Source organism: Conger conger, chromosome 10, assembly GCF_963514075.1.
Source record: "Conger conger chromosome 10, fConCon1.1, whole genome shotgun sequence".
NCBI classification, from domain to species: domain Eukaryota; kingdom Metazoa; phylum Chordata; class Actinopteri; order Anguilliformes; family Congridae; genus Conger; species Conger conger.
In genome coordinates this window covers 40,879,667-40,901,406 of record NC_083769.1, presented here as the reverse complement: position 1 = coordinate 40,901,406, position 21,740 = coordinate 40,879,667, and the positions used below count along the sequence as shown (strand labels likewise).

At 41.3% G+C, this 21,740-nt stretch overlaps 2 protein-coding genes across 4 annotated transcripts; one reads left to right on the top strand and one right to left on the bottom strand.

Moving 5' to 3' along the window:
- Positions 1-2,182: 2,182 nt before the first annotated feature.
- Positions 2,183-8,428, top strand: tardbpa (TAR DNA binding protein a). 3 transcript variants are annotated; one of them, XR_009709736.1, is made up of 7 exons: positions 2,183-2,950; positions 3,388-3,551; positions 3,699-3,839; positions 4,050-4,220; positions 4,437-4,521; positions 5,453-5,599; positions 6,418-8,428. XR_009709736.1 is itself a non-coding variant. In XM_061257161.1 (6 exons), exons 1-6 carry the CDS (start codon positions 2,710-2,712, stop codon positions 5,545-5,547), a joined length of 897 nt encoding a protein of 298 aa, XP_061113145.1. In that variant the 5' UTR covers positions 2,183-2,709; the 3' UTR covers positions 5,548-6,330. The 3 variants fall into 3 exon arrangements, 2 of the variants coding, with proteins under 2 accessions (XP_061113145.1, XP_061113144.1); XM_061257161.1 differs by lacking the exon at positions 6,418-8,428 and having other exon boundaries at positions 5,453-6,330; XM_061257160.1 differs by lacking the exon at positions 6,418-8,428 and having other exon boundaries at positions 4,437-6,330.
- An 8,549-nt stretch (positions 8,429-16,977) lies between these two features.
- Positions 16,978-18,635, bottom strand: sst6 (somatostatin 6). The gene is made up of 2 exons (XM_061256826.1): positions 18,521-18,635; positions 16,978-17,265 (listed from the first exon to the last, which is right to left on the bottom strand). The coding sequence occupies exons 1-2, from the start codon at positions 18,623-18,625 to the stop codon at positions 17,071-17,073; spliced, it is 300 nt and encodes a 99-aa protein (XP_061112810.1). The 5' UTR covers positions 18,626-18,635; the 3' UTR covers positions 16,978-17,070.
- Positions 18,636-21,740: the final 3,105 nt, after the last annotated feature.

Here is a 21,740-nt window from a genome sequence, read left to right as displayed (position 1 = left end):
GTGCGTGGTCAGAGCAAATACTTACACTCCAGTCTACAGGACCTGGAGTTCCGTAGCCCTACGTTAGGGTGACCCTTTATTGGGAAAATAAAAAATAAAATAGAACAGGGCAGGTGGTCATTATGAACATAGATTTAGGCTATGTATTTTGTTATTATCAAATCTATAGAACAAGCAAAACCTAACTTTAGAAATTTCGAAATCCTGCCTGCAGATAGTTTCTGTCCCAAAAAGAAATGTATGTGGGAAAAAAGGACACCTGGTCAGCCTACCATATATCCATCTTTTATTATATATGTCTGCAATTTCCCCTCACTCTGGCTGCTCTCAGTATAACCCCATGGACCAGAGGTACTCAGCCCAGATGCATTAAGTCACAGCCCACACTCTCAGAAATGAAAGTACAGTAATGTTCTCTTTGGGTATGAATTAGTATGTTTTCCAAAAAGCTACAAATTCATTATATATTCCCGGCTAGGTGTACCGCCCCAGTGATGAGCATTTGTACCTTTGTCTGCATTTTTCATACCTGCCCAGTACTGAAGATGCATTGCTCAGCCATAGACTGTAACCTTAATGTAAGACACTAACCCCTTTGACCTCTTGGTCACACCCACTCTAACACAATAGGGCAATGCTGCTTCCTGGCAACAGGTTAGACTGGCCATTGCGCATTGGCACATGGCGGAAGTGTTTCACAGTGGTTTGGTGGCTAGAGCCACTAACTTTCCAGGTCCCAGTCATGTACATTACATTACATTATTGGCATTTGGCAGACGTACAGTTGATTAGACTCAGCAGGAGACAATCCTCCCCTGGAGCAATGCAGGGTTAAGGGCCTTGCTCAAGGGCCCAGCGGCTGTGCGGATCTTATTGTGGCTACACCGGGATTAGAACCCCTGACCTTGCGTGTCCCAGTCCTTTACCTTAGCCACTAGGCTACAGGCCGCCCCTGTATATATGTATAAAATACAAAATTACTGTTTATATGCTGTTCACCTTATACGCTGCTTTAATACAAATATTCACATTAGGACTGCAGTCATTCTGAGCTGGAGCTAGCAGATGGGTGCCTTGTCTTTGTCTGCTATTCAAGGATGAGCACCTCCCCACCACCCCCGAAAACCTGGCCTCTACATCTGGATGTTTGTCATGGTCAGTGAAGGAAGTTCCCCTTTTGTAAATCTTAGCCACTTTTAGCGCCTAGAAGTGAAAGAGAAAGTGAAGACACTAAACAGCCTATAACACAGTTACTAGGTAACCAGGTTGAGATACAGTGTGCCAGGGCTAAAGAGGTGCCTTTCAAACAAAACCAAAAAAACAAAACAACTAAAGGAAAAAACTCAATGTGTTTCCATAAGGAAACATTTGTAGGCATCACAGATCTACGGCCTCAGAACAGAACTGAAACACTGTTGTACTTGTATATAGTTTAGACATTGACAATTCTGCACAAGAACATTTTTTTTGCCAGGGCTAATAGGGATATAAAAAACTGATACATCATTTGTAAATTTGAGTGTGAAATGAAATATCATGCAACGGGTAGAAAACAATATAGCATTACTTCCATTGTTGGTAGTGTGCAACCAGGAATTAAGCATCTGAATGTGGAAAAAACGTAAATAGCCGTGCCTCTGGTTTGTAGCATAACGTTACGGTTGTCGATGTGGATCTATAAAAAGGGACAATGAATGAAAAGCGGCTACTGTCTCTTTATTCTTCTAACCATGTGAGTGGCGGTTTGCTTCGACTTCAGGAGCTAAAGAGGCCAACAAATAAGATCTGAATAAGCTGTAATACATGTTATAGGACAACACACGTCCAATCTCCACTGCAGTCTTAATGCCGGGCAAGAACATGCTTTGTTCAAGATGAATGAATTATTTTCTCGGCGGCAAGCGGGAAGTTTCGTTTGATTATCGGGTCACGTGTCGACTTCTTGGAGCGTACCACATGTAATTCACCTAGGCAATCTTTCGTACATTCTATCATATAAAGAAAATAAAATGTCGTTTTTACATTTGCGACATGAAAATACATTTAAAATTAGTATTTGTGTTATACCGTGCTGTTGTTTATCATTGTCAATAGCACTTAATGTAGGCATTTAAGTCCGCGCACCCCTTCTTGTTCAAATGTAATGGGATCACCCAACTCGATGATGTAATTCGCTCAATGACACACGAACGGCCATTTTGTTTGGAAGTTTTGGGGAAGAAAGGAGTAGGAGATTACGGTCGCTGTTTATTTCATCACGATAAAAGATAACAAAAATATCGCGTTAAATTTCATCAAGCAACGCTTTAGTACGCTGATTTTTTTTAACCACAGCACTGAGTCCAGAAATACAGACTCAGTGAGCTACGTGGCGCCGTAAAGCAGGAGCGCGAAAACAAGAAGCCATTCATTTTGCAAGCGTGGTCGGCATCTGTGGCCTTTCTTATGGCCGATCTCTCGAAATAGATTTTTGAACAAAGGACGTTGTATATCTGTAACGTTAAGCCGTTACCTCGTTAATCGCAACGTATTGCAATTTTTGCTGGAGTGTTTTTGTTGCGTTCCTAAAATTTGCAACAAAAAACAATTTGCTAATAGTAGCTTACGCTAGCTATAATTTCAGCTAGCGAGCTAACGCTAGCAATCAAAGAGCTCTGACGTAGCTAGCTATAAGATACTGTAAATTGTTGCGGCAAATATCAAAGAAATATGGCAGAATTATATATTCGTGTGGCAGAGGACGAAAATGAGGAGCCGATGGAGATCCCGTCTGAGGACGATGGCACCGTTTTGCTATCTACTGTTGCAGCGCAGTTCCCCGGAGCGTGCGGCCTGCGCTACCGGAGTCCTGTTTCTCAGTGCATGCGTGGTGTCCGCTTGGTCGAAGGTATTCTGCACGCCCCCGAGAGTGACTGGGGAAATCTGGTGTACGTCGTCAATTACCCTAAAGGTACAGTATTTATGCAATAAAACAATTTGGTTTATGGTCCGTTGTTGATTAGCGAGCCTAAAAGGCTTTTATTTTTATTACCCTAGCCTGCTTTGGCCGTAGGAGCCGATTGCGATCTAATGTTGAGGCCTGCCCGGCCCGGCAGCTTCTGTGTGTTCCGGAGTCTTGTTTGTAACGTTAGTTATGGTTAGCTAGCCCGTAAACAAAAGTCCGTACACGCTCTTTTGCGAATTGTTTGCCTGGAAAGCATGCACTTAGCTAGTAGTTTAGCAGTGGAGGTTTACACATTCGTTGATATTCGTTGATGTGCAGTTTAATGCACATTTTAGAATCTTCGAGCTACTTAGCAAAGCGTATTAAATTACAAATCTGCTGGCTAGTTAGTTACTGAACGTGTGCTGAATGTAAATTCAATGGCTTTTCCACTGATATTTCAGATAACAAACGGAAGATGGACGAGGTTGACGCCGCGTCTGCTGTTAAAATAAAGAGGGGTGTCCAGAAGACCTCAGACTTGATTGTCCTTGGTTTGCCCTGGAAGACGTCGGAACAAGACCTTAAAGACTACTTCAGCACCTTTGGAGAAGTGATTATGGTGCAGGTAACGTGATTAAAATGAACACATCTTTTCTTAATGTTGTTGTTGTGTGTTTGCAAATATAGTGCTGTTTAAGTGAAATTTTAGTGTGTGGAATAAAGTTGTGCCAAATGTGACTTATGACCCCTCCCTCCATTTAATTACTTGCAGGTAAAGAGAGATGTGAAGACCGGAAATTCCAAAGGTTTTGGCTTCGTACGGTTTACGGACTATGAAACTCAAGTGAAAGTCATGTCTCAGCGCCACATGATTGACGGGAGGTGGTGTGACTGTAAACTTCCCAACTCTAAGGTACGTTCATTCGCAAATTAAATCCTTGCACAGTAAGTAACCGAGTGTTATTGATTAGCAGTATTGATTGTTTTGGTCCAAGCAGTCATTGTTCCTTTCATGCATGGTTGCTTGGTTATACCTGGGCTCCTTTCAGTCTTTGTATGCAGTTGGAGGGGTGTGCAAAGCTAGCACAGAATTAATCTCTTGTTTGTTGTTTTGAAAATGTAGCAAGGTCCCGATGAGCCAATGAGAAGCAGAAAAGTGTTTGTTGGCCGCTGCACAGAAGACATGTCCGCAGAGGAGCTCAGGCAGTTCTTCATGCAGTACGGCGAGGTCACTGACGTCTTCATCCCAAAGCCATTCAGGGCTTTTGCCTTCGTGACTTTCGCAGATGACCAGGTGTGTGTTCACGTTACTCTTCAGGGGTCGTGGTCTTCAGCTCGGGGCTCTAGGCAAACATTTTATGCAAATGAACTCTCTTAAGGCATCCCAATTTGTACATTGTACGTTTTTCTCCCAGTTAAAACTGCAAATGCTTCTGAAAAGCACTGCAGAGCTGTAATGCTGCATGGGCGCTTGCTGAAACCCTAACCCTGCCCACCGTTTCCTCCCCAGGTTGCCCAGTCCCTGTGTGGCGAGGACCTGATCATTAAGGGCGTCAGCGTGCACATCTCCAACGCAGAGCCTAAGCACAATAATAGTAGGCAAATGATGGAGCGCGGGGGCCGTTTTGGGGCGGGGGGATTCGGGGCCGGGGGGTTCGGGAGTAGTCGTGGGGGGCTTGGGAATAGCGCTAACAACAACATGGGCAGCGGGGTTAATTTCGGGGCCCTTAGCCTGAACCCAGCCATGATGGCGGCCGCCCAGGCGGCGCTGCAGAGCAGCTGGGGCATGATGGGGATGCTGGCCAGCCAGCAGGGGCAGACCACCACTTCTACCACGGCTGCCACTGCTGGCCAGACCAGCGCCATACGCGAGCAGAGCCAGCCCCTTAGCTCGACCAACAACAACTATGGCAGCACCACTGCAGCCAGTCTGGGGTGGGGTGCGGGTTCCAATTCGGGGACCACTAGCGGGTTTAGTTCCGGCTTCGGCTCCAGCATGGAGTCAAAGTCGTCTGGCTGGGGGATGTAGAGCTCTTGTTTGTATGAAGTGTTCACATTTCTAGATGATATGGTAAGTATTTTGAAAGGTCTTTTTGTTTTTAGTCATATCTAACGTCCTCTGTTTTTGAAATACTTTTTTGCCTTTGGGTTTTGTAAAAGAAAGCTGAATGTTCTGGTACATTTGACTAAGTCTGTACAAGGTTAATGTACAGTGGTTGAAGTGCATAATTGTCAGGGTGGTAAACTACAACACTATTTGTGTAGTTTTTTTGTTTTGTGTGTGTTACTGGTCTTTATCCACATTACGTGGCAAAAACCTGATACTTTATGCATGTTGTAAATGGTGATATTTCAGAAATTTGCATGAGTATCACTGAATTTAAATGCTCTCTCAACCACACTTTGTAATGGATTATTTTCATTGAATTAGGAAGAAGTTTGTTTAACCCTTGTGTGCAGGTTGTTTGCAGTTTCTTTTTTAAAAAAAGTTTTACGGAAAAGCCTTCATTAAAATCTCTTCTGCAGTTCATCACCTCTTTTCCAATTTCCCGGGAAGAAGCCCTTCATTGGCAGCAATGTTCGAGCAAGCTCAGTTTCAGTTCCCCTCTCCCCATGTGTAAATGCTTTGCCATCAAAGAACGCAGCTTCACTCCGCATTTACTGTGTTAGACGGTGGGTGTTGCCTTTTTATCCACTTTTCATGGGAAAAAAAAAAAAATCTTTTGACTGCACTGTATCGCAAGTTACGCTTTTGAGAACATTGAATGGGATTGTTGGTGGCCAGGAGTGAGAGACTGAGTATGAGCGAACGGAGAGAACAAGTTGAACGCAAGTGTGATGAAAAGAACTTGGTTGTGCGATGATGAAAAAGAGCCCGTTGACTGCGAGATGTGGAACGAACCTGTGGCTTTGGTGAGCGAGTGTGAACGAGCGGGAGCGGCATTTGAGTGTTTGATCATCTGAAGGACATTCATTATCTTTGGGATCCCTTGGGTCTCTACCCTACCCCCCCTACCCCCCTCCCCCCCTTTTTTTTTAGTCTAATGATCAAGCTTAAAAGTAGTAACAAATGTAGTGGAATGTTTAGCGATATGAATATTTGTATCCTTTCTTGCTATATTATCTGATGTGAATGCTGTATGGCGTGTGCTTTATTTTCCTCCTTGTTATCGACCTGTAAGTGTGAACATGTGATTTGATGCTGGTGACGTCTGTGATGAGGACACTGGGGGAGCTTGGGGCGTGTGAGGAGGTGCAAGTGAGCTCAGTGTGTCTCAAGAAAGGGGTGGTGTGGTGAACGTGTAAGATTCCCTATAGAAAGTTTGCTTTTGTTGTGTTTTGAATGCAATTTTATATGTTGTGAATCAAAGGGAATACCCAAATAAAACTAATTTGAATAGGTATGTATTTGATAGTGACTTTTTATTTTGTGCATCTGATGTGTAAAATTAATTGAACTGCAAAAATCCTTATTCAATTCGCATATGTAGGGACCTTCGGATACCGCTGACCCAGGTTTACATCTGAACCCTGAGCGAAGTGAGTTTTCGGGAGACTGAAGACCGGAGTCAGCGGAGTGTTGGTGGTCCCAACACTAGCTAACAGTGGGGGATGCAGCCGATTGCCTTATTCCTGAAAAGGGACTTCATCACTTCACTGTAACAGGATCCCTGGGAACTCGACTCTAAAAAAATTTTAAATGGACAATTGGAAATTAGGGAAGAGCTATTCATTTATGCCTTATGAAAACGAATTAAAGGCAGGGCCAAAAACTGAATTCTTGTTCATGAAACGCTTGTATAGCCGATTATTCCCCTCATTCCCCTACAAGTGACTCTTAAAGCATTAAGATGAAAGTTATTTTAAATCTTTGGTCTGTTAATTTACTGTGTATTCTGGCATACTTGTCAAATAGAGGGACTTGTGTTTTCTCTTCACAAAACTTGCATTGTGTTAAATGCTTTAACCCACAACAGCGATTTTTGTAATTGTAATGCTAAATTTCCGTCGACAGATTTTTTTTTTTTTCTTCCCTAAAGCAGTATGTGGATCCTGCTGTTTTGCTGCATAGACTTCGCCCATTATTGTGGTTAAAATGTGAAATTTCCATTCAGACTGGTAGGGACTACTTGTGATGTTGCTCTGAAGGAGGATGGGGGGTGGAATTGTATGACTTGTATCACTTTTGCAGGGTTTGGGACATTGACAATGCACAGCTAATAAAATTTGCCACCAGGAATCAAATCACCTATGTATTACATTTCGTCAAGTCTTTTTAGTCATTTCAACTGTAAAATAAACTTGTAAAATTTTCATTTGTTTTTTTTTTTTTCCCCTCCCTCCCCTTTCCCATCAAATTTTCCTCCATTGTAGAATTGACTAAATTTTATTTGGCATTTAACTCGATACTAAGCCTGTTAATAAGGGCACCATTCGCAAGTTCAGGATTATAGTGTATTTGGAAAGTTGTAAGCAAGTGCGAGTCTCTTGCATCACTTTCTCAGTACTGATTAAGCACTTTGAATGAGAACAAGTGGTACGGTTGCTTAACTTTCTAGTTTCTCTTGCTGGTGGGTGATGGGGGTGGCATCAGTATCTGCCTTGAAAAGACCAATAGTAGGCTCGGGTGCATTTCTGTGTTCTACCTTTGGAAAAATGAGACAAATCGTACAGTGCAGGCTCAGCATTGGCCTCAAGTCATTTTAACTAACTGAATAATGGGCTGAAACCACTTTTATACTGACGGGGAGGCAAAGATACCTCTGGAGTCAAGGCCGCCAAGAATTAACTAATCAATACTTGACTTGAATGTTTACCGTCGAGCCAAGCTTCTCTACTTTGGATAGAGCCAATTGTCTGGGGGAAGTCAGGTGTAACTTTTGAAGGAATCTGCATGTTCTGCTCAAAGCGGGTGCCAAACTAGGCCTGGTGGGTTACCATGCTTGTTTTGCATTAGCAACTTCACTCAGGTAGCCCCAATCGTTTGCTGAATTTGGAATTATGTGATAAATCACCAAGACACTAGCTGGTCTGTGCTTTATGTTATTGCTGGATTTTTTGGAAGATATGTAATTATTCATTTTGTCTACTTAAGCTTGGTTGGAGCCGAAACCAGCATGTATGTAGCCTGCAGTTGAAGTTTGGCACCCATTCACTTGAATTCAACATTTGTCATATTTTCACTTTCTAAATGAAGTTACAATAATATCCTGCTTTCGGGATGAGTAAAATGTATCATTGGGATGTCTTGATTGAAAACAATTTTTTTTTCTTTCTTTTTTTTTTTCTTTAACAAGTTATTACTTTTGCACTTTGACGATCAGCAAGGGAAAGAATTTTCAGTCGGGTCTCTGTAAATACGAAAGATTTGCAATCAGCTGAACTAAGGAAACGTGCATCGGAGACGTAGAGGCACACAACTAATGGTGAAGGGGAATTGTGGATCCCTGAAACACTGAAGTTGATGTGCTTGCTGTGACTGAATAAATGAACCAGATTGTAGTGCTTGCTTGTGAAAACCCATTCTCTGTACACAGTGTGCACTAATGGTTTGGGCATTTTAATAAGAAATTACAGTTCTATTGGGTGTGTCCTCCAGCCTGCAGAGATCCCATTGATTCACATGACGAATAACAACCGATGTAATGACTTGGCAAATAATTTTGTTACATCGGTTGAAGTAGAGGTGAACTGGTGAATGCATGAATCCTCCAGATAAACTGAGACATGCAGTCCTGTGGGACACCATACAAAATTTGATCGATATATACATTTTTTGGGGGGCGGCTTTTAAAAAGTATTTACAAACGTTAATCATGATTCATGAACGCCCAAATATACACTCAGTGACCACGATACTAGGTAGACCTGTATACCAGCTTGTTGATGCAAATATTTAATCAGCCAATTATGTGGCAGCTACTAAATGCATAAAAGCATGCAGACATGGTCAAGAGGTTTAGCTGTTTTTCAGACCAAATGTCTGAAATGTGATCTTGGTGACTTTGACCATGGAATGACTTGGAGCCAGATGTGGTTTGGGATGATCTCAGAAATTGCTGATCTCCTGGGGTTTTCATGCACAGCAGTCTCTAGAGTTTGGTGCAAAAAACAAAACATCGAGCAAAAACACGTGGTTAATGAGAGAGGAGGAGAAGGGCCAGACTGGTAGAAACTGACAGGAAAGTGACTAATGAAATAACCATTAAAATGGAATGCAGAGCATCTCTGAACACACAATGTGCCAAACCTCTTAAGTGGATTGGCTACAGCAGCAGCAAAACCTATATGTCCAATAAATACCTAATAAAGTGCTCACTGAGTGTTGGTGCTCCATATGACGCACTGAATGATGGACTGTGTTGAAAAACAAAGGGCCAGGGTCAAGTTGAAGTAATTTCAGTTCTATGTTCTCAGACAACGTGTCCATGGATAATGGCAATGTATACAAGTGATTTGTTTCAAGTACTGCTGTCCTAGCCAGTTTCCACTGGCCTCCCCCAAGTCATTTACCAGTGAGCCAATGGGTGTGGGAAAATTGGTACCATATGACAATAAAATGTGTGCTGTTTTAACGCATTCATTAGCTTGATTAACAAGAGTCTTATAAATGTTCTTGCATAAATGGTCTTGCATTCCCCAATGAAAGCTCTGTGGTTGGATTTAAGTCACTGAATATTGAACAGCACAACGTCTGCCCCAGTGGATTTTGAATTTTATGGTTTCAGGATACACAGTTCAGTGTAATTAGTGCAACAATCCATTTGTTTTGTGCAAATAAATGTGTAAAAGGATCATTTATTAAAGCGGTAGCAAAGCCAATAGCACATGTACAAGAAACGACCATTGTGGCACTCTGGCGACCTTTGTACTAGAACTCAAAATAATCTTTACCTGAAGGTATATTAGTATTTACTTGCACAGGTTAATACCTGGTACAGTATACCCATTCAATTCAAAGATGGTAAAGCTCAGTTATGCGGGCTGTTCTGTCCATTTGATGTTAGACAGTAAATCTTGTCAAACTCATAGCAAGTGAAAGGTCTCGTTTTCAGGTGCAAGTGCTTTTTTAATTGTAAATGTTGAATATATATTTTTGCTCAGGTTCTATGCTTGTGCATTATTATTAATTTATTGTAAATAGTCTAGTATTTCAGTAACACAGAGTTCAGTAGACCTTGGGACTTATTTTGAGCAATTAATAACGATTCCTGAATATAAGTACAAACTCAACCTTTTTTGAGCTTCCGATTTTATTTTACTACTCACATATATAAGTGGTAAAAGTTGTCTTCACCTATTGAAATTCTGTACATCCCCCACCTTGCACTAAAGCAGGGTTCTCTGTGTTTTCGGTCCTTATTATTGTTATTTATTTTAAAGATGGTTAGGACAGAAAATGTGGCAGGTATTCATTGCTGCCTTCCTTAATCAGTGGGGTATTTTGATGAGTTTGCCATAACTTTATATCCTATTTATTTATTGATTTATTTTTAATATGGTTAATCACAGTCATTTTAAAGTATTGCAATGTCAATAATATAAAAAGTTGAACTACCAGTATGCAAGCCCCCCAGTGAGGAGCTGGTCATAATGTGAAAAACTACAGATGTACATTCTGATATTTGATACACAGAACATCACATCACTGATAGATATAATGTAATGCATTTAAAAAGCTATTTCAGGTTTGATTTTAAGCGCCTTACACTGCTTGACTCACGAAAGAATGATTTAAAAACAATGATATGCATATATTATGGCTGCAATGGCAGGAATATGACGTATCTTATTTGCCCTCGCCCCCTTCAACATGTATTTGTTTTGTTTTGCTTGTTTTGTTAACATCTCTGCCGGCTCAAATTAGCTGAGTAACCTTCCTAAAAACACTGCCCTCCGTAATGTTTGGGACAAAAACCCATTATGTCTTGATTTGCCTCTGATTAGCCACAATTCTAGATTTGGAATACACAATTAACGTGGTTAAAGTGCACATTCTTTTTTTATTGAAGGGTATTTTTATACATTTTGGTTTGACCATGTTGAAATTACAGCCATGTTTACACAGTCTCCCCTTTTCAGGACACCATAATGTTTGGGACACATGTCTTCGCAAGTGTAATTGCTCAGGTGTGTTTGTATTGCCTCCTTAATACAAGAGAGCTCTCAATACTAAGTCTTTCCTCTAGTCCAGGGGTATCAAACTCCAGTCCTGGAGGGCCAGTGTCTGCTGGTTTGTGGTGTGTTTCAGCACGAGAGATGCATTTCTAAGTCTTTAATTGGCTAGAGTCCACACACCTTGTTTTCAAGGCCTTAAATGGCTGCTTATTGAAACGAAACCACAAATACCAGCAGACACTGCGGTCCTCCATGACTGGAGTTTGACACCCCTGCTCTAGTCCTCGATCACCTTTGGAAACTATTGCTGTTTATCACCATGACGACCAAAGTTGTGCCAATGCAAGAAGCCATTATGAGACTCAGAAACAAGAATAAAACAGCGAAGAAGTTGGGCAAACCTTCGGCTTACCGAAATCAACTGGAACATAATGAAGAAAGGGATTGGCAGGCCAAGGTAGACCTCCATAGCTGATGATAGAAGAATTCTCTCCATAATAACGAAAAATCCCCCCAAACACCTGTCCGACAGATCAGAAACACTCTTCAGGAGTCAGATGTGGATTTGTCAATGACCACTGTCTGCAGAAGACTTCATGAACAGAAATGGCTGAAAAGAACTGGATGGCAGGGCTACACAGTTTGCAAAAAAGTACAAAGCTTAAACATTATTGAGTGGCCAAGCAATCACCCGATCTGAACCCAATTGAGCATGCCTTTCATATGCTGAAGAGAACTTAGGGGACTAGTCCCCAAAGCAAGCATGAGCTGCAATACAGGCCTGGCACAGCACCACCAGAGAAGACACCCAGCAACTAGTGATGTCCATGAATAGCAGCATATGCAATGAAATACTAAACATGACAGCTTTCATTTACATAACTGCTGTGTCAAAACATTTTGGTGCTCTAAAATACAGCAGCTTGGATTAGAAGTGATACAATGGCTTGCCCTGAGATAGATAGGTAGTTAGCTAATTACACTGAAACCGTAATGCTGTTAACGTCAGCGAAAGTTCACTCACCAGGACCTCTGTCAGAGGTGCTGCAATACACATTTTGAACGGCCCAAAAAACGGCCAAAAAACAAAGGCACTGCAAAGTAAATAAATAAATACATAAAATGTAGGTGAAATAATCACACACTATAAACACAAACACTACTATATTGTGTCACATTATTATTTATACTTTGATGAAATACGTATGGTAACACAGAAATAAATAAATCAGAATTAGCCTTTAAATTACAATATACCAGTTGTAAATTAATCACTTAGCAGATCAATTTAGAACGAATTTACAAAAATAAAATAATAATAGTAATAGAAAATAACAAGTAAGTTTCAAAGTGTCAGAAACATGGATGAAAAAACAAAAACCCGGAGTTTCTGATTGTATTATTACTCATGTCCTTCACTAATGACGTTGGCAGCTAACGTTAGCTATACACACCAGACGCTCATTGGCGGCCATATAGAGAAAACATTAAACGAATCCGACCTTGGATGTTGTAAATTAGCTAACTAGATTTGCATACTAGTTAGCTAACTAATATTGTAGGAAACGCTACAGTAAAAGGGTTTTTCACTACTACCAAGCTGATGCACTGGTTATTCATGTTAGCTAGCTAACGTTAGCGGGGTGCTAACGTTACACTAGCTAGCTAGACCTGTATAAATAATATTTTAAAAAATTATAAAATTCGTTCAGTTTTCACAAATTATTTTTATTGTCCAACATTGACTTTGTTAAATGACACGGAAAATACTGCCCGCCATTCATATTCCTCAACGTCAGTCAGCAGCAGAGCCAGAGCCGTTATGCACCCGGAAGTAAGTTATTCATGTTAGCTAGCTAACGTTAGCGGGGTGCTAACGTTACACTAGCTAGCTAGACCTGTATAAATTATATTTTAAAAAATAACAAAATTCGTTCAGTTTTCACAAACTATTTTCATTGTCCAACATTGACTTTGTTAAATGACACGGAAAATAGTGCCCGCTATTCATATTCCTCAACATCAGTCAGCAGCAGAGCCAGAGCCGTTATGCACCCGGAAGTAAGTTATTCATGTTAGCTAGCTGACGTTAGCTACAACGTTAGCGGGGTGCTAACGTTACACTAGCTAGCTAGACCTGTACAAATTATATTTAAAAAAATAACAAAATTCGTTCAGTTTTCACAAATTATTTTTATTGTCCAACATTGACTTTGTTAAATGACACGGAAAATAGTGCCCGCTATTCATATTCCTCAACATCAGTCAGCAGCAGAGCCAGAGCCGTTATGCACCCGGAAGTAAGTTATTCATGTTTGCTAGCTGAGGGTGCTAACGTTACACTAGCTAGCTAGACCATATGTATAAATCATATTTAAAAGCAGCAGAGCCAGAGCCGTCAAATAAGTCAGTTATTTGCTGTTGTGACGTCACGCTGATTTGTCCTGTAGTGTTTTAGGCTAGCGCTACAACATCGCATAGCAACGGACGTTCTCAATCCATTGTACCAAATGGGGGCGTGGCCCAGTGACAGGGCAATTCTGTTAAGTTACGACGTAAATGTAGTGACAACTACAGAAAATAAATAAGCGCGCAAGAATGATAATTCTCAAACCTGCATTATTGCACTGCACGTTTTTACCGTTGTTCATCATTAAAAACCTCTTGTTGAAGACAGAAATGGCGTCACGTGGAAGTGTGCAGAGTGGGAAAAATAAAGCAGTCCTGAATCGTCGCAGAGAAGAGGCCATGGCCAAACTTGCACGGCTGCGGTTCTACGAAAGTGACCGGGTTAAACTATTTAATCACCAGCTCATACGGTCAGAGACCCTGAATGAAAGAGACCACCAGATGAGACAGAAACAGGCGAGAGCTGATCATGCTAAATGCTAAAGAGGACAACAGGACGTTAATGGAGCAGTTCAGGTGTAGGGAGATGGAGCTCATGGCGCAGGAGAAAGAGAGAGCAATGCGACGAGAACAGCAGAAAAAGACAGTTGCAGATTTTGTCAAGCAGCAGTTGCGGGAGAATGAGCGCATGAAGACAAAAGGCGGGAGGGACACGTAAACCAACGGCAGGCAGCAGTGTTCTAAGTTGTTTAACAAATCTAAATAAAAATACCAAAAAAAACAAAAACAAAGGAACTGTCCTTGCTGTTCCAATACCTTTAGAGGGGACTGTGTTCTCTTCAATAATCTTCTTAAAATTGTCACTTTCCGTGCCCTTTTCCGTTTTTGTATCTCTTCTTTTCCCTGTTTTATGTATTTCTCAGTTCTGTGTTCATGTCTTCTCTGTCACGTTCCGTGTCTGTATTAGTCATTTTCCTTGTTTTCCCATTTCTATGTGTTATCTGCATTCATGTTCCATGTTTTATCTTTCCCGTTCCATGTTTTATCTTTCTTTGCTCTACTCCAAACCCTCTGTCTAGATCCCCCTGGCTTCGACCTCCGCCTGTCTTTCAACGTCCACCTGCCTGATCCCCTGTACCCTGTTCGCTTGGATCCCAATTTGAGAAGGAGATTCAGTTGGAGGGGCCCGAAAAGGCTCCAAGGGCCCTGTTGCCCCGTTCACTTGGATCCTGACCCATTGCCATAGACTTCACCATAAACTCTGTATTAAACCTACCGTTAAACCACTCCTGAGTCTGCTCCTGGCTCTTATGTCCACGACCCAGACAAACTGTATTATGAATCAAATCCCCTTATTCAGGGGGAGGTGTATTTTACTGATGCTTTTAAAGTCATCAGGGTATTAACAAAAGTGCAATATATTATTTCAGGTTCAGTTTGGCTGTGTAAATAGAACAATGGCTTGCTAAGGCTTGTTACGGATGCAATCTGCTTGTATTCAGATTGTGTCTTTATTCTATATAAACATATGGTCTCTATTGCACTCGGATGAATTCAGCTGAATTAGCACTTGACATTTTACCATGTAGGTAACACGAATGTATTATGTATTAGCTAACATTGGTAGCTTGCATGTCGTGACATATGTAGTTCCTGGCCTAGACATGTTCTTATCCTGGCCTGGTACTAATGCGCATATTAATCAGGTGAATGCGCTAATTTTACCTCCATACACTGTGAATTACTCTGGATAAGAAGACCTACTAAATTAATGTAATGTATTCAACAACTGCATGCTCTGGAATATCTAGTGTAGTTATAGCTTCATGGGGATATGACTCAGTTAAAGCCCATCCAATCCGTTTTCCTGTTCGCCGAGTTCTTTACAGACTGTAAATTTTTCACACCTACCAGTGGGCTCCAGAATTATTGGCTCCCCTTGATAAATATGCACAAACAATACACGTCAGACAAGAATGGCCTCTTCCCCATATGTTTGTTTTATTTAGTTTCCATCTTAATTTTCTTATGTTAGTTTCATGTTAATTTAGCAATTGTTTGCTGTTCAATGGAAGATTTTGGCTACATCGTGTGGACAACAGAAGAACATCACAATTATCTGCTGCTGCCTATTAGTTTACAAATGGTCGTGTTCGTGTGGAAGTAACGGAATCCACACATTGCTAAAGACCGCAAGGATTGCTCATTTCATTGTGTCAGGTATAATGGGCATATTAATCTATACCTTTGTAAAAAGGTTTTCATATGTAAATTAAGTCACTTCACTTGGTCACTTGGTATGTGGAAAAAACGCATCACATTTTTAGGAAGAAGTTAGCGAAAACACTGCAGACAGTGTCCAACAGGCCATAAATACTTCTCAGACCAACAGCTCAGTCTCCTGCGATTCTTCTCACCTTTGTCTGCGACAGGTGCTTGTCCCACGAACGGTCGAGCAGTCAAATTAGGCCTAATCGTAACAATCCATTTTAAAAAGCATGAAATCGAAATCCGAGTTCGTTTTCCGACGGGGGAGCTAGTCTAAATGTTACTTTTTAATGATGCATTTTAATTTTTATCTATCGTCATGACGAGCCATCAAAATTTCACTTCGCTACCAAACTGATGGGAAAATGATGGAGAAGTAATGACCTTACAGGTAGAGGAAACTACAGTTTGCTCAGGCATTGCCTTTTCACTAGATTTTCCACATTTTAGTTTGAGTAGTCCAAAATAAAAGTCATAGTGTTGAATAAAATCTTCCAGGAATGTTTTAAGGAATTTTGCATATTGCCTAATATAATCCAGTTTGTTTTGCCTGAACAGATTTCGGCCAGCGGGATGAAAAATCATTCCTATTTGATTGTAACCCCCCCACCCCCCCTTCCTCCCCTGAGCACCCCAGCCTGCACATCACTCAACACACATTTCAGAACCATCCCGTCTGACCATAGAATGTTTTAAGGGATATATTGCCAAAATAAGCCTCATAAACTAATAAAGTACAATTTCTAAACTGTGTAGATATAGTGTAGAATGATTGACTTCTTTCCTCCTGGGATGAGCCACTGTACAGACAACCATTTAACATTTAGCTGAACTGGATAGCACAGTATGGAGATATATAATTTATGTCATCAGAGATAATATAGACATACTATTTGTTAATGCATTTGTATTTTATGAGTAACTTTGCCATTTGTCATGTATAATATTCAGATATTTCAGCACATTCAGCATATTACTGTGGGCATAACTTGCAGTGTGTTTATAACGTGATGATACGGTTACCAAAAGAAATCTCAAAAAGTATGAATGAACGAAAGGCTATTGTAAAAAGTTAATTAAAATGTGAATTTTAGAAGAAAATAATGAAATTACACATGGAATTATACTAACATCTTCTTCTTTTCTTTTTTTTAAGTGAACACATGCATGCACTAAATGCGTATCCATAAATAGATTATAAGACTACTAGAATAAGAATAACATTTGAAGCAATTTCTCACTTGTTCTGTAGGTACACATACTCACACGTAAACGTACGGCCACATAAAAGCATCCATTACTCACACAGCCGCAGGTCACATTGAGCAGTTTATTCATACTAATGCGATGATGCACAAATGAGCCAGAACAGGCCTGCGGTGTGGAAGCAGCTGACACTGCTAACACCGCTAACAGGAGGAGAAGGTCTTCCAGAAGAAGTTCTTGCAGGGCGAGCGAGGCCGGCCAGCCAGGGACCTCACCCCGAATTTGGCCGGCGTCAGCGGCTCACCGTCCAAACCGCGTTCCTCCTTCTCCAGCCGGCTGAGCTCCGCCAGGCCAGCCAGCATCTTCAGCAGAAACTCGCCGTGCTCGTTCGCCAAGACCTGCAATGGAGCGACGCGCCTCTTTATTACATTACGTCACATTACATTAATGGCATTTGGCAGACGCTCTTATCCAGAGCGACGTACAGTTGATTAGACTAAGCAGGAGACAATCCTCCCCTGGAGCAATGCAGGGTTAAGGGCCTTGCTCATGGGCCCAACGGCTGTGCGGATCTTATTGTGGCTGCCCCGGGATTAGAACCACCAACCTTACATGTCCCAGTCATTCACCTTAACCACTACGCTACTGGCCGCCCACTCTTTATAAACCACAGTCTCTGCTGTCGAGCACTTGTGACAAAGCCCTCAATACAGACACTAATACAGTAGAGATCTCTGTACTGTCAGTGAGGCCTATGTCCTTAAGGTCTACACCCAAAGCTGTTTAAATGGCACTAGCTGATACACTACTGTAGAAAACATCCATGTTCTGCAATTGCCATCTCATTCACCGGACGTAAATCCCATTAAAAACCTGTGGTCTCAACTGAAGAGGGGGGTTCATAATCGCAAAAACGTTGCATGGAGGAATGGTCAAAAATCCCTCCAAAAACATTATCACAAATTATAGGAAGACTTATTGTTGTCATCTTTACCTGGGGTGTTTGCACAAAGTATTAAACCAGGGGTCCCAATAATTGTGAAACCTGTTTTTTATGGAAATCCATTGAATCAATAATAAAGCATACTTTATACTTATACTTTATGCTGGAAAATAAAGCTTAGATCAATATCTGTATTTATTTTATTTATTTTTGTTTACAGTATGTTTGATGTATATTTATCAAGGGTGTGAATAATTGTCGTTGGGTTTTTTTTGTGACTGATAATTACATTGCACATTTTCAACTTAAGTCAAGTCCCAAAGGCATCTGAAATGAGCTAATACGTGTAACAGCCATGTAGTGCACAGGAGTACTGGCAGCCATGGTCTATTACAGATGTCATTCTGTGCATGTAGTTCTCTGCAGTGATGACAGAGCTCTGCTGCAACTGAATCATGATATTAGGCAGTCACAAATCTCCCCATTATTTCTCATTGAATGCTAGATAACAAGTCTCTAAAGATAACTATTTTTAGTTCTACTGCGAGTCAGAATTACACCCGTGCACACAGTAAAATGTTCAGTGTTAAATCAACAGTGTACATGCGGTCCCTATTGCACTGATACAGATGCCGTTAGAGTTTCATTAACACTGAACATGTTACTGTGTACGCAGTACATTCATGGGAAGCAGATATGTGCCCACTTACCCCATTGCCTAGCAGTGCCGGTCGGTCCTCTGAGGGCAGTGCCCCCGCACACGGACCACTCCATGCAAGGAGGACCAAGGGTACGAAGCTCACCAGGAGGTTCATGGTGCACTCAGCAGACAATCTCCAGAGTCCGCTCCCGCACCCAGCTCTACATATATAGACCCCCACACTGGGGGCTCTGACGCACTCCACAGCAGGGGTAATTAGCAAAATTAAGCAGTTTGCAATTAACCCCTAAAACCATGTGCCGGATACTTCAGTTCATTTACATTTGGCTGATTTGCATGTACTCCCCATACATTTATCGGGATTACTTAGCATCTGAAAATGCATTTAATTTGAATATTGATTCATAGCAGAGTGGTGCTTGTGTGTGTCAATAAAACTGTTTCTGATACACAACGGTGAAAATAATGAAACAATTATTAGAAATAAAACAACCTAAAATCTGAGGAGAGTAGTTACGCAATCAACTATTTTCTGGGAGACTGGTTTAGAGAAATAAAGCTTCTACTTTTGTGTGCATGAGGTTTATCCATCAGTTCTCTCATCAATACTTCACTCAGAATGTCTATGTGAATAAATGCACTGCACCTCGCGGTCAGAAAGCAATACAGAAAACAAAATAATTATCTGGTTATCTTTTTACATCAACTAATAAGAGCAGTGCAACCCCTAAAGTGGAAATCCCTGAGCCACACCTGAAAGCATTCAAAATATTTTTTCAGTTCGAGGCTTAAAGAGCACTGGATAAACGAGTGCACACTGCCACTGTTCTTCCGCGGGTGGAAACTCAAGAGAGACGTGCAGGTTCAGTGCGCTCAAATGTCCCCACCTGCTTGCGCATCCATTATTGAGTGAGCGATAGATTAGAGGACCGTATCGACTGTCTGCGTGTAAACCCGCCACAATGGCCCAGCCGCTGCCGGGCAAAGGATGAGTCAGCTGCGGTACTTCATTCACTGCAAAGTGCCGTTATATTCTTTCTGACGCCTCCTCCGCAGGACATTAGCAGTCATTAGGAACATGGCACACGCTCAGTTCTGAAGAAGCTTTTAATTGCAGAGATGTTCTTTCCTGTCTCATAATTAGACTGTGGGCATAAACAAACCTTCAAGACCGGTGACACATACATTAAAAAACTTGTGCGGGGGGGTTGGGGGGGAGAATTAATAAGGCTACAAAATAGCAAAAGCGATACTGGGCGATGTGGGCTGTGAGATTCTGCCAGCGCTTGTGTTCCAGTGATGAGCCTACTATTAAATATTTGATTACATTTGTTTTTTTAATAAATCATAATAATGGCTGCATTGTTTGCTGTTTGCCAGGCAAAGAGAGGTAGGAAACTCAAAAAATGACTTTGACTATCGATGTCCCTTGACAACACTGTACATCTTTTTGATCTCCACCCAAAAACTTTAAGACTTTTCTGTTCAGCGGCACGTTTTATCCAAATCCCACAAGGTCCAGAGGAAGGGTGCCCCCTACTGGCCCATCAGAATACCTCTTCCAGCAGCAACATAGGGTCTATTCAAAAGCAATAAAATATTACCGAACATTGTAAAGCAAAATGGAACTGGACTGAATATTTGGATGTAGAATGTCGCAGGTATGACTGATTTGACAGGGCCTTTATACTGGGACAGATTACATACTTTGACACCACCAACCTAGCAAAGCCAATGTTGCCGTATCTCTGACAAGCCGGCAAAACATCTCCTTAGGAATGCTGAAAAACATAGCAATCCTTTCCGTGAACTTTCTGTTTTAAAATGTAACCGAACACACAGCCAGGAATGACAGAACAAGTAATAAACCCTAACGACAGCAAGTTCGAAACGAGCTGGGGGTACACGGTGGTGTTGGGAAGTATAGCTTTGACCCCCGGCTGGGGTGTTGCTATTGCAGCCATTAGTAACATTCTACATTTGAATTGCCTAAAAATATCCCGCTGCGTATATGCCGAAAATGGGCAAATTGCTCATTTCGTACACAAACGCGAAAACAGCGTGTTGCTGGCCATTAGCGCCATTTGCATATTAGACTTGCTGGAGTCTGACATGTGCCGGCACTATCTTGCGTGACGGCCCCAGTGGTGCTCAGAATGACTCGCTCCGGGCTCACTCATAATGAATGTGCTTCATAATATAGAAATGTGCGTCTTCCTTCCAGTTGCTCCACTCTCTGAAAATTACCTTCTGACCATATTCCCCCACTTCACACCACACGTGAACATTCATGCACACATCTGCAATATAGCCATACCATTTTAAATGAATGAACTCTTCAAATACAATTCCCTCCTTACTATAATGATTACTTGTCTTAATTTCATTGCCTAAATTGTACTATATGTAAAGTGCTATCCCCCCCCTTGGACTTTTAAAAGAAGCCACAATAAAAAATAAAAAAAAGAATTAAAAATGTATATTTATCTGGACTACTGATTCAACAAGAGAAGACCTGAAAGAGAAAAGAACAATCATAGCAAAGTATTTATATGATATTGTACATAGTGTCGACCTGCCCAGGGTGTATTCCTGTCTTTCGCCCAATGTATGCTGGGATAGGCTCCAGCCCCCCTGCGACCCTGTTCAGGAGAAGCGGGTTCAGATAATGGATGGATAGACATACAGTGTGCATACCCTGCAGAGCAATCACGGAGACCACGGTGATTGCCCACCTTTTGATATTGATATTTTTAAATTCCAGTTGAGCTTCTATGTAAAGGATGTGTTTTATTTGAACAAATACTTTGCTGAGGCACACAGGTGTTACAAAAAGATCGGAAGATATAGCATAGAAGTGTCCAGAATCACCTCCCTACCTCACAAACTCATGACAAACCCTCTATGCAATTTGGACACACTAACTTTCCCCTTATTTTGCATTAGTCCGTACTTGAAAAGCAGCTAATGCTGTGAGAAGTCTTTTTTACCCTCAGATGGTTTCTTCTGCAAATGTATTCATTAGAAAAATCTATATAGGGTACATTTTATGCAGATAAAAAACTACGAAATATGCCCACAGACATATTTCAGCTTTCTGAAGTAATAAATCAGTGACAATGTTACGTTTAGTAAAGCGGAGTTACATTCGGAGCTAAAGGCATTTAATTAGCGAACACGAACAACAAGTCGCCTAAACGTGACGTCAAACAAGACATCCAAACACACAATACTGCACTGTCACAGCAGTGCCAGACATAACAGACAAT

Coding starts and splice junctions, on each gene's coding strand:
- tardbpa (XM_061257160.1), top strand. CDS start 2,710: ATGGCAGAATTATATATTCGTGTGGCAGAGGACGAAAATGAGGAGCCG. Junction 2,951..3,387: donor CGTCGTCAATTACCCTAAAG/GTACAGTATTTA, acceptor CTGATATTTCAG/ATAACAAACGGAAGATGGAC. Junction 3,552..3,698: donor GAGAAGTGATTATGGTGCAG/GTAACGTGATTA, acceptor AATTACTTGCAG/GTAAAGAGAGATGTGAAGAC.
- sst6 (XM_061256826.1), bottom strand. CDS start 18,625: ATGAACCTCCTGGTGAGCTTCGTACCCTTGGTCCTCCTTGCATGGAGT. Junction 17,266..18,520: donor CGGCACTGCTAGGCAATGGG/GTAAGTGGGCAC, acceptor GCTCCATTGCAG/GTCTTGGCGAACGAGCACGG.